The sequence below is a fragment of the Vespula pensylvanica genome, chromosome 18 (genome assembly GCF_014466175.1).
Source record: "Vespula pensylvanica isolate Volc-1 chromosome 18, ASM1446617v1, whole genome shotgun sequence".
In the NCBI taxonomy this organism is placed as follows: domain Eukaryota; kingdom Metazoa; phylum Arthropoda; class Insecta; order Hymenoptera; family Vespidae; genus Vespula; species Vespula pensylvanica.
The window spans coordinates 473,804-486,669 of NC_057702.1; the positions used below are offsets into that span (position 1 = coordinate 473,804).

Consider the following 12,866-nt stretch of genomic DNA (forward strand, 5'->3'; position numbering starts at 1 on the left):
TCAGCCAACGCGCTCTTATGGAAACATCTAAATGTTATTTCTTGCTTCCATCTCAAATTTTCCGATAGTTGTCCAGGAACGTCGGTGCCCTTGCTAGTATCTTGTCAAGGTCGGCCTTATAAAAAAAATATTCCATCTTACTCACCTGATAGTTTCATTTAACGGGACAAAAAACGAAGCGCCGTAGTAAGAGTGATAAGAAAAATTCTACAGTCGAGAAACGCAACACCCGTAGAGACAATGGCGTTACAATAAGGATGAAAAAGGCATCGAGATTTACAGAATGCTTTATTTTTCGGTGAATGCGTCGTTAAAAATAATAGTTAGTCGATGTTAAAAACGAGATTAAAAAAAAAAAAAAGAAGGCAGGGTTCGTGCGCACACGGTTCGACCGTATTACGTATAGATACGACGTACATATGTACATATTTATGTATGCAGATGTAGTGCATCCTGTCGGCAGATGGATTCAGATAGATTTGAAAATATAATTTTATTATCTACGTAGCAAAATACCTATTTATTTAAATATTTGGCTTCACACAATTACGAGGCTAAGATCTTTTATATTAATATACAATATGTAAAATGTGCCATATTGGATATGGGCAGTGTCCGTGGTAGTACGATAATCTTAAATGTTCATACGTTTTTTGTTATTTTTTTTTGTTGATTTTTTTGTTGTTTTTTTTTTCTTTTTTAGCGAGATATAAATATATATTATTTTACATGCTAAGTGTGCCAACGCGCTAAGGCACTTGCTTGAATAGTTATATATAAAAATACGTAGGGAGAGAAATTCTGAATGGATCGAAGAAGAAACGTTAGGATCGAAAGTTGACCACCGAAACGTTCAAGAGGGAAAGGAGGAAGGTAGTGGAGGAGGGAGATATGGATGGAAGTTGGAGAATGAGAGGAGGAAAAAGGAGAAGACAAAGATTGAATAAAAAATGAGGAATCGTTGTGTTTGATTCGGTTCGACTTCTCAATTTTCTATCGTCTCTTCCTACAACCAATTCGTATGCTTTCTTATTTCTTCGTTTCGCCATCGTTGTTGTTTCTTCCTCGTTACGATCGTTGTTATCGTTGTCGCGATAATAAAATAAAGATAGAGAGAATACAAAGTAAGGGAAAATTTACGTATTCTTTATACAAACTTGGCAGCGACTTATTCCCGACCTAAGGTTTCCTGCCTTTAAGGTCTGTTTTCTGGGCACTTGGAATTGTTGGCTGTCCTCTATGGTAGCCATCCAAAAACTAAACTCGTTCGAATAATAATGGCAGTGACCTTTCGCGCCATTGCACTCGATGAAAGGAGTCGCCCGGAAATCTTCCAAGCACGAACCTGAACTGGACAGCGACTGTCCGCCACCCTGAGCACCTGCGCCAGTGTGCTAAGAGGGAAAAAAGGAAAGGCGCGTGAGTAAACTTTTCTTTCGTTATGAAAGTTGGACAAATTTGGGACAGTTTCTAAGACGTACCATCAAGAAACTGTATCCGATCCAAAGCCCGGTCCATCCGCTTGGACAGTCCGGGATGTTTAGAGACTGGCTGTGTACGGCCAGAACGTTTGCTGGAACTTCGCATACTACGCACCTGCGAATCAGTTATTGGCTTATTTCACGTTTTTACATATTTTCATCTACGCACATACGTTCAACTCGCTGTGATCGCGCATAATATGCATCGTACGTAATATGTAACGCGAGGCATGTCGCTTATTAATTATGAATAGCGACACTTCATTTTCATAACCTCGTGCGTATACCGTGATCGGTCATGTTTATTAATAAGGATACATTTATCGAGGATGTTTGCTCGATGCAAATTTCGATACCAATGCATTTCCAAAGAGAGGAAGAGAGAGAGAGAATTTTCTCAAAAAAAAAAAAAAAAAAAAAAAAAAAGATCTCAAATATATACCTGGAGATGTATTCTTCTATCGCCGATTCCTCGGCTGGCATCATAGGGATTGGACTATTCGTCGATAGCCAATAAGAACGATCGTTGCGACTGGCGTAATGGCAAACGCTGTTGACGTCGCAAACTAGGAAGGGCATCGTCGAGAATTTTCTTACACACGAACCAGCATAACCTGTTCGTCGAGAAGGATTTATTGGACGTGTCAGTGTTGGTTAATTAATAATCAAGCGATTCTAATCATCTCGATCGTGCATTACGTGGCAATAGTTTACGAATCGATACGATTATCTCACCTAGATCCTGAGAATGGGCTCTCTCGTCGCCGTCCGTGAATAATAAACTATATCCTTCCCATAATTTGATGTGACCCGGTTCGCAGGTCGGTACGTATTGACTTTGACTGTGTCGGACTAGTAAAATACCGGTAAGATAATCGGGTGTGGTTTCGCACGGTTGTCCTGGCTCTCCGACTGGTCCAGGAGCTCCCATAGGACCCTCGAGCCCTGGCAAACCGGGAGCCCCGGGAGGACCAGCAGGACCTGTTAATCCAATCGGACCGGGTGGTCCCATGAATCCTTGAGCTCCTTTTATGCCGTTTGCTCCTGGGAAACCCGGTGGTCCCGGGAGTCCGTTCTCGCCTGGTTTTCCAGGTAATCCGACAGGGCCTGAAATAAATGAAAAACGATTAACGTAATAGATCATGATTTCCCTCTTTTCCTTTCTTTCTTGCTTTTCGATCGATTTTAATCATTCGTCAGATCGGATCGGATAAAACGAAAGGTCGTCCGTACCTGGATAACCGCGATCACCCTTTGGTCCTATGGGCGGTGGAATACAGTCGTCACCCTTGTCACCCTTAGCACCGATGTAACCAACGGCTCCCATTAAACCTATCGAACCAGGATATCCTCGATCTCCCTTTTCACCGAGTTCTCCGGGAGGTCCGTTCGCTCCGTCCCAACCTCTGTCACCTTTCTCTCCGGGAATGCCATCCAAACCGCTCTGACCTATATGCGCGAATCGATGCATGCATCAAAGTTTTCTTTTTCCAACAAGTATTCATTAGTAATATAATTTCATCGAGTTTTTCTCGACCTCCGCGATACGTATTAGCAAAAACTATACCTGGTAGCCCAGGCTCTCCTTTTTGTCCAGGTGCACCGAAGAGTCCTGGTTGTCCTCTGTCTCCTTTTGGACCCCTTTCACCTGGTAAACCTGGTACTCCTTCGAGACCTCGCGCACCATCGCGTCCAGGCGGACCGGTAAGACCGATAGGGCCTACGTCACCCTTTTCACCTTGAGGCCCGGTAGGACCGTACGGCCCGATATCTCCTTTCGGTCCGGGCAATCCAGGAAGTCCTCGTTCTCCTTTCTCTCCTGGAAGACCCGGGAATCCGTCTCGTCCGTGCTTACCCATCAAACCTGGTAAACCTTTCTCGCCCTTTATCGTTATTCCAGGAAGACCGGGAATACCGGAAGGACCTTGGTCGCCTATGAACGAAATATTATTTCTAACGTGTCATTCCGTACGATTTCGTACGTCTTAATCGTTTAATCATGAATAAAACAAATATGACTTTACCCTTCAGGCCCATTGAACCTGGCAATCCAGGATTTCCAACCGGGCCAGGCAGGCCCCTATCCCCTTTCTCTCCGTCGTATCCGGCCAAGCCTTCCAAACCACGTTCCCCTTTACTTCCAGGTAGTCCACTTAAGCCAGGATGACCGGGCTCGCCCTTTTCTCCTTTTACCGTAATCGTCGGTCCAGGTGGTCCCTTGTCTCCTTTCTCGCCAGGTGCACCAGGAATGCCAGGTTTGCCAACAGGACCTTAAAACAATATCGTTCGTTAGTTAGACTCGCGAGAGACTCACGAAAGAATATATTCCATTTACCGGGAAGACCGCGATCGCCTTTAACGCCATCGAGTCCAGATCGCCCTGGAGCTCCCATTTTTCCTTCAGCTCCAGGGAAACCAGGTGCTCCAGGAAGTCCGACGTCTCCAGTTTTACCCGGTAAACCATCGATACCAGGCGTACCTGGTTCTCCCGGTTCTCCTGGTAATCCCTAAGAAGACGATAATGAAATTAAGACGATAATGAAATAAATCAAACAAAACGTGTGGAAATCTCGTCTGGAAGAAGATCGTTACGCGTAGATATGAAATATTTACCACGTCCCCTTTCAAACCAACGAAACCTCGTACGCCCGTGTCACCTTTCGGACCTTGCAATCCTGGTAAACCATCGCGTCCTTGTATTCCTGGTTCTCCCTTTAAACCGGGCAAGCCGTCACGTCCTACACCTGGTCTTCCGGGTTCTCCTTTGAGACCATCGTATCCATCTCTTCCTGGTGGCCCAGGAGGTCCACGAACGCCAGGCATTCCGGGTTCTCCCTTCTGTCCTTTTTCCGATACTTGTCCTGGCTCCCCTTTTCGACCCTTTGAAACATAACGAAATACATAATCACGAATCTCACAATGTCCATTTGACAAATTATTATAATAAATATATCAGAAAAGCAAACGTACGGGTAATCCTGGTGGTCCCGTATCACCTTTCGGTCCGTCATATCCGGGTAAACCTGGCGCACCAGGAAGACCTTCCGGACCAAGATCTCCTTTTGGTCCTGATAAGCCGGGCCGACCGGGTTTACCTTCCATGCCGGGTAAGCCAGGGAAGCCTGGTGATCCTTTCTCGCCTCTTTCTCCTTTCAATCCAGGCACACCTTCGATGCCGGGTCTACCAATCGTACCAGGCAATCCGCGTCGTCCAGGATATCCTTTTGGTCCATCGATACCAGGAACTCCACGATCCCCTTTCGTACCAGGGAATCCTGGAAGGCCTGGTCTACCCTGTTCTCCTGGTAATCCGGGTTCACCTACAAGCGAAACGTAACGTCTCGTAAGCAGAGATTCGATAATAGTAAAACCGAGATAATTCTTTTTCCTTTCTCTCTCTCTTTTTTTTTTTTTTTTTTTTTTTTTTTTAATCAAAAAGCAACGTTCTACCTTTACTGCCATCAGCTCCCGGTGTTCCGGCGACCCCAGGAGGTCCTGGCGGTCCGATCGGACCAGTATCTCCTTTCTCTCCTGGTATACCTGGTAATCCGTTATTACCTGGAACGCCGACGTCACCTTTTTCACCAGTAAATCCTGTTAATCCCGGCAATCCGACTTGACCTTCTTTTCCTGGCGGACCAGGAAGACCTTTCTCTCCTTTCGATCCCGGTAGTCCAGGTAAACAAGGACTGCCCTTCACAGTTATTCCTGGTTCTCCTTTATCGCCTTTTCCACCCGGAATACCTGCGTGTCCTGGAAGTCCATCACGACCAGGTTCACCCGGGAAACCCATTGGTCCTGTGTTACCCTTTTCTCCTCGAGGACCAGGTAAACCTCGTGGTCCCACAGGACCAGTTGCACCAATCGGACCAGTAGTTCCTGGAGGACCCTGATTTTTTACACAAGCAACGATTAAAATATGCATCTATAAACGATTGGCAGCTATAATAACAAAAATTATATTCCAAAAATTATATATCTACTGACCTGAAGTCCTTGCAAACCTTTATCACCTGGTAATCCATCTTCTCCGGGAGGTCCTGGTTCACCTTTATCACCCGGAGGACCTCTATTGCCTTTCAAACTTTCCATCCAATTCAAAGGTCGACACATGCCTAAATATTGCAAGTAGAAAAGTTTCTATTAAAAATCCTTTTCGTATCTCCCATTGCGAAATTGTTATACTATGTACGTACGTATGTATGCATGTATATATATATATGAAACTTACCAGGTTCACCCTTTTCACCGTAAAGTCCAGGTTCACCTTTCGCTCCAGGAGCTCCCGGCCTTCCTGCTTCTCCAGGTTCTCCCTTCAAGCTATTTCCTTTTTCACCCTTGCGTCCAGGTGTTCCTGATCTACCAGGCGTACCATCCTGGCCTGGAAATCCTCGATCTCCCTAAAATAGTACCATCAATATACGTCAACATGGTAACATTCAAAATTATATTTTATAAATAATTAGAAAATGGATAAGTGAGCTCAACGATACCGGCTGTCCTTTTAATCCTGGGAATCCCTCCAAACCGGGTCTACCCTTTTCTCCTGGTGGTCCTTCTAGTCCTGGTGGGCCTTGCCGTCCTGGTTCTCCTCGCAGTCCTTTCTCGCCTTTTTCCAATTTCAACATATCCTTCGTAACTATTCCAGGTGCTCCGGGAGATCCTTGGGGTCCAGGGGATCCTGGAGTGCCGTCTCTTCCCTATTCAAACAAAAGTGAATCGTGTCGTTAGATGCCTTTGCAATCATAAAATTTACCGTTCACATTTTATAAAGGCAACTTTTTAAAAGATATACCGGTGGTCCTGCTGGTCCCATAGATCCTGGTAGTCCATCCATACCTGGTTCTCCAGGAAATCCGCGTTCCCCGGCAGGTCCACGTAGACCTGGCAGACCAGGATTACCATCGAATCCGCGATCACCTTTCGCACCTCGCAAACCCGGTATGCAATCCTGACAACGACCACCGATATCTCCTTTCTCGCCAGGTGCCCCGGGGAAACCAGGTGTACCATCTCTTCCTGCTGTTCCAGGCTCTCCTGGTAATCCAGGTGCTCCCGGTGAACCCGGAATTCCATCCAAGGAGTCTCCTGGTCGGCCTCGTACTCCAACATAACCACGTTCTCCTTTCTGACCTTTTTCTCCATCTCGACCAGGTATACCATCCATTCCTTTAGGACCCTACGCAGTGGATCAGCGTGGAAAGATCAATGATAAAAAGAATCGTTTTCTTTCGTTTGTAAAAGAGTATAGGAAAGAAATCAACGCTTACCATAATCGATAATCCCTTTTCTCCAGGTAGACCTCGCGGACCTACCGGTCCTGGAGGACCGTCGTAACCACGAGGACCAGCACCACCAGGAAATCCAGTAAGTCCTGGCTCTCCTTTCGCCCCTTTTTCTCCCGACAAACCTTCCGGACCTGGAATTCCTTGTAAACCAGGCCCACCTTGCAAGCCGATAGGACCTTTTGGACCTGGATCGCCCGGAAATCCATCGGAACCCCGAGGACCGATCGGACCAGGAAAACCTCGTGGGCCTTTAGGACCTGGTGGACCCGGTCTTCCCTTGCCACCCTAATAATTATGATCTCTTTCTTAAGTCGATGTCAACGTCGATGTATGATACGACGCTCTACGATACGATATGATCTTGGAAGAGTTTAGAAAGATAACTTACGCCTGGTGGACCAGGTGGTCCTCGCAATCCTGGAACCCCCATAAGTCCGTCATGACCGGGTTCTCCTTTTTGTCCTGGGCGACCAGGAAGACCGTCCAATCCGTCGTAACCTCGATCACCTTTGCGACCAGGTGGACCGGGAGGTCCGGAGAAACCATCCCTACCCTATAAACGTTCAATTTGGCAAGTTTGTCCAGAAAACAAAGTAGAACGTTTTTCCAAATAACGATAGAAAAACTTACACGGCCACCTGGAGCTCCAGGAAGACCTTTTTCTCCCTTCATGCCCAATGCACCGGGAAGACCATGATCTCCGATTATTCCTGGTTCTCCCTTTTGACCGTCCAACCCCATGTCGCCCTAAATCGTATAAATTCGCGCATAACGGAGACGTGCTTGCGTCGTGTAAAATTAATTGTTGACGAAAATAATCGAAATGTAAGATTCCATTACCCTATCTCCTTTTTCTCCTGGTTCACCAGGTGGTCCGGCCATTTCCGAGCCTCCTCCTTCAAACGGCACGAGAGGTCCCGACGTACCAGGAGGACCTTGCTCACCTTTCTGCCCTTTATCTCCTTTTAATCCTTCAAATCCAAGCCCCATATTACCTTTCTCTCCTTTCGGTCCTGGGATACCAGGTGCGCCCTATAATCAAGTACACTTCTCCGTACATTATAGAACTTTAAAAATACGTGTAGGAATAGAACCAGAGGATCATTTACCTGTGAACCCCGTTCTCCCTTCGGGCCCGGATAACCTCGCTGTCCTTGCGACCCTGGAGATCCTGGCGGACCTCGTACGCCGTCTATTCCAGGCTCTCCTTTCTGGCCAACTGGAAAATTCCCTGCGAAAGCTGGTTGACCCTTCTCCCCTTTTGGACCTCTAGGACCAGGAAAACCTCGAGGTCCCATTTCACCGGGTTGACCGTCCCTACCCGGAGCACCCTGCCAATGTATCAGATGATATAAGTATGCAAATGAATTCCATCGAGAAATGAGGAAATGAGCGATAATGAGAAATTCCGTATGTACATACGTCCGTTCCGTTACAACCGTCTCTACCAGGAAGTCCAGGGAAGCCAGGTGGACCTTGAACTCCAGGAATGCCATTTATTCCGGGAAAACCAGGCATACCCATTTTGCCCTTTAAAATGTCAGATTATATGTAAACGATAACGGAGAATACGATAACGCCATGACGTGAAATATCTTAAAAATGATAATCACTCTATCTCCTTTCGGTCCACGTGGTCCTTGAGGACCAGGATCGCCTTTTTCCCCTTTCGGACCTAGGAGACCTTCGGATCCGGGAAATCCTTGCTGTCCTTTCGGTCCTTGCGGCCCAACCGTGCCAGGTGAACCCTATTCGAGCAAGAAAACATAGTCATTCTTACGGACTCCAAGAGGGTCGAAAAACGTCGTCGTTAATCCTTCAAAACTCAACTCACGCGTGATCCTTTCTCGGCAAAGCACTTTGGTATGCAATTCGCCGATCCGGTACAATTACGAGATCGAGTTGCCCCAGGTACAGGGACAGCCGAATAACTGCTCGGATAATTTTCGGATTCTCCAGCGGCTCCGTATCCACCTTGTCCTCTACTGTTACCAGCGTTGTAACCAGATTCCCGATTGTAAGAAATGGAAGGATCGACGGCGGCTCGATTAAGATCATAGGGGCCTCGAACGTTGTCGGTTCTTGAAATTTGGCCTTGGCCATAATAGCGAAAAATGCCGCGATCGCCTTCGTAGCCTCCTACAATATTTATACCGATCGTTTGCTACATGATTGCACAGACGTACCTATAGTTACTAACTTTTCTCATAAAGATCCTCCATCGTATTTTACCTCCGTATTCTGTTCGATTGAATTCTCTTTGTCCGGGAGGGTAACGATATCGATCGTCGTTATTTCCCGATCCATACGACTCTTCGCCGTCTGAATATCCACCGTATCGTCCGGCTGTCTCTGACTTGTACGGATAATTGTTCAGATAGCCTCGGCGTCCGGATCCGTAAGATCCGGCATTTCTCGATCCCTCGGGATGATATTCTTGTTGATCGTTATTTCCGTAATCGTGTTCGACGTAGTCGCTGTTCAAATGAAATTTTCCACCGTTCTGAGTTTCATCTCTCCAACTTGACTCTTCGTCGTCGGTGCCATTTGGTCCCCCATCGCCTCGCATATCGCCTCGCGATGCATTCAAAGGTAGGACCGACCCCCATGTGTTATTACCGGGCTGATATTCCTGACATTGCAAAAACAAGAATTTAAGCACGAGCTAGGATTCGTATCCACGCGTTTTAAGCTATTCCGAAAAGAAACTCAACGAGCCGAATTTATTCGTCATTTTCCAAGAAAGTTCATCCTCTCGTATTCCTTTTTGTTTTTCTCTCTTTTAAATCTCGCAGTGACACCCGCCGACGGGAAGCGCAGAGAGATAATTGCCTCGTTATCGCTCGGTAACGACGAACCGCCGTTGAGCCTCGCACGCTCTTCGGACCTCGAAACGACTACGATCATTGAGAGATCATCGTTCATTGACGAATCTTGGAATTGAAATGCCGTCATTTTTATATTTATTCTTTACTACTCAGGGTCGAAGCGCACAGCGGGATATAACGATTTACAAGAAATCTGTTGCTTTTATCGTTAACTCGCATGACCGATAAACCGATTTCTACGTTTAAGGATCTTCCCTCGAATCGCGAATATAGCAAGAGTTTGTGAGGTAAAGAGAGTAAATGAAAGCGTTAAATCGGAAAATTCGAAAAAGTCTATCGCAACAGAATATATACCGAATAATAACCGAAAGGTGGATATTTCTATGGATCGGTATTCGAAAATCGGTCGAGTTGCGTCAGAGTAGAAAGAGAACGACCGCGTTTACGATCGTTTTGATCAAAATTGCGCGATCCACGCGCGGTCCGAACAATTTCGTTAAACGCATCTAACCTAATTTTCTTATTTCTAGATAAAAGATATCTTTTCGTGACGGTTCAAGAATTGTCCCTTTTATCGCCTATCTCGGTAGCTTTCGTGAAACCACGATTACGTAATGCAAAGCCAACCAGAGACACGCGTCTATCGCGCCTACCGATCCGTTGCCCGCCCCCTCTCGTATCCTCGACCTTCTTCTTCTTCTTCGTCTTCGTCTTCGTCTTCGTCTTCGTGTTCGTGTTCGTTTCTTTATTCGTTTTCCTTCCTCTTCCCCTTGCCCCGACCCGCGCATCCCTCGCCATCTTTCACTGCAGCGCGGTACCGCGATTCAACCGTTAACTCGACGCTTCGGAACAACATCGAGGTTGTGTATCGGTGCGCGTGTACACGCTTATGTACTTACGTGGGACGGACGAGGACCACGCATGCTGACTCCTCAACTCGGCATTTTTTCTTATAAATCGTTCGCGCGCACCGCCAGGCAATCACGCCTCGAGATTGCCAGACGAGCCGCTCTCGGCCTGCAAACCGGTGCAGCGAAAAACCGGTATTCTCCGGTCGGTTCGTTACCGTGTTACGACATATTTATCGAGCCCTTAAACACGCACCCCACCGAACGTGACGTAAAGTCAGCCGAACGCAGCGAAAATCCTTCGAATCTTCGTAGATTCGTCGATCTTCGTCGCCGGAGAGGGAGGTTCCTTGGGAGCACGTTGCTTCTGCGTCAACGTACCGACAAACTAGGAAATAGACCGACCCGAAAACTACGTCGGCATTGTCGAAGAGTTTTCGCAACGTATCGGCTTGGCCAACTGGTAGTACTTTTCTCGAGCAGCGATCCAATAGAATATATATTGGCGGCATCGTTAACGCGGACGTAAATCAACGAAGAATTCTGACATTGCTCGTTACCCAGGCCGACAAATTCGATCTCGAACGCGACTATCTCTTTACCGAGCGATCGCTTGCCGCCAGCCTCGCGCTGCTATACTCGAAATCTCCAAGAGGTTTCTTGTTGTTCTTAGAAAGTAGTTAATCTCGATCTTTATGTAGCACGACGGCAGACTTCGATTTCATCGAACGGAGAGCGAAACCAAACGAGAAGCATTTCCGAACTATTTTCAGTAGTGAGTAAGCAGTCTCGCGTGTCGGTGTACGTACTAATGTAATAAAATTATGGAGAGCGCGGTTACGGCGCCCCGTGGGCGGACTGGTTCGCGACGTACGACTGCCCCATTTCTGATTTTGCAGCTTTTTGCAGCTGGCAGCAGTACCGTCGCAACGAATTCCATTCGAATCCAATGCGAGAATTTCCCTGGAAAGGTACCCCGTTAATCGTACTCTAGCGAGCATCGAATAAAAGTCGCAACATCAAAGGATCGGACCTAAAGTCGGATCGAAAGTTAAATCGACGATTCGCTTTGAGAAGAGCGCGCAAACGTAGCTCGCACGTGCGTGCACGTGCGGCCGACGGGGTGCGCGAGAGAACGATCGGAGTAGGCGCGCTCTCGCTAGGTGTTCCTCCGAGTCGATGAATGAAAGAACGAAATCGGACCCGAAGCGGCGGTTTTCGATCCGTTTCGTCGTGGTTCCTGCGCGCCTTACGGGGAAGGATATTTATAATCGCGTTCGCGTTACGCGAGTTCGTACATAGAATCTCGACAGGGTTAGCTCTTCCAGCGTATATCCGAGCGCGCGCGCGTTTTCGTACATAGAAATATTATACATCGTCTACGTACCTCGCTGACGATCCCGGTCAAGCAGACTAGGGATGCGACGAGTCTGTAAAAAGAAGAAGAAAGGATAAGGAAGGGTACGAGCCGTACGAGCTACCCCCTGCGGCGTGTCGAAGGGCGAAGAGGACCGAGTCGGGAGAAGAGTAAGAGAAAGAAGAAACTCACCGCAATCCCAACCGGGTCATTTCGAGCTCCCTATTCCTGTAGCGGAGCTAGGGAGCCGAGAAGTCAGACGAACAGGCACAGGTCAAACGTTGGCGACTCTTGGAACGGATCTCGGTCTCACAAAATATCTCGCGTAACCCGGCACCGAGTGGACGCGCTCTGTGGACCGTCCCATCCAGGGAGGGCTCTGAATGAAGTCGGGTGGAGGGAAAGAAGGTGGAGGCAGAGTGGCGAGCCACGCAAGCTAGAATTCCTCCGCCGAAAGGATCCGCGTGCGCGTACGGCGGAAAGAAAGAGCGCGAAAGAAAGAAAGATTGTCGTCCTCGTCGTTGTCCTCTTCCTTCTCCTCTTTCTTCTTCTGGTGGTGGTCCACGTCTCCCCGCCTTAGCTCCCTCCTCGTGTGTTTATCTCTCTCGTCGGTCTAACCACTCGTGGGAGGGAGAAGGAAGAGGGGAGGAGAGGAGAGGAGCAAGAGAGAGAGAGAGAGAGAGAGAGAGTCGTGCATCAGCGGGGCTGCCAGCCGCTCCTTCTTCTTGGCCCTCCGTTCTCCGCTTTGGAGCACTCCTCTTCTCCACTCGCTCGCGAGCGGCTACACGGCCAGCTCCGAGCAGGTCGCGCGTCGCTCGACGACTGTTGCGCGGTCGTGGTACTCTCTCGCGACCGGCGTACACTCGCGTAAGGATACCGGTGCTCTCGAGAGAGAGCACGCTTTCCCTCCCGCCCTCTCTTCGACGACACGCCGGCTCTCTGTGTGTGGCGGCTGGAGCGATCAAGCGGACGCCCCGTACGCGCCGAACGGCTTGTCCTATCTCTCTCTCTCTCTCTCTCTCGCTCGCTCGGTCTCTTTTTCTTTCTTCTCTCTCTCTCTCTCT

General features: G+C 47.9%; 1 protein-coding gene across 1 annotated transcript; it reads right to left on the reverse strand.

The window, feature by feature from the left end:
• Positions 1-269: 269 nt before the first annotated feature.
• LOC122635419 (collagen alpha-1(IV) chain) lies at positions 270-12,609 on the reverse strand. The gene is made up of 26 exons (XM_043825625.1): positions 11,995-12,609; positions 11,833-11,875; positions 9,002-9,401; positions 8,604-8,908; positions 8,383-8,517; positions 8,192-8,299; positions 7,879-8,100; positions 7,610-7,801; positions 7,400-7,516; positions 7,158-7,322; positions 6,752-7,054; positions 6,277-6,660; positions 5,975-6,181; positions 5,713-5,881; positions 5,469-5,596; positions 4,932-5,370; positions 4,452-4,801; positions 4,095-4,361; positions 3,817-3,988; positions 3,506-3,751; positions 3,049-3,414; positions 2,715-2,930; positions 2,217-2,588; positions 1,924-2,095; positions 1,482-1,596; positions 270-1,394 (listed from the first exon to the last, which is right to left on the reverse strand). Exons 1-26 carry the CDS (start codon positions 12,012-12,014, stop codon positions 1,137-1,139), a joined length of 5,871 nt encoding a protein of 1,956 aa, XP_043681560.1. The 5' UTR covers positions 12,015-12,609; the 3' UTR covers positions 270-1,136.
• Between the last annotated feature and the right edge of the window lie 257 nt (positions 12,610-12,866).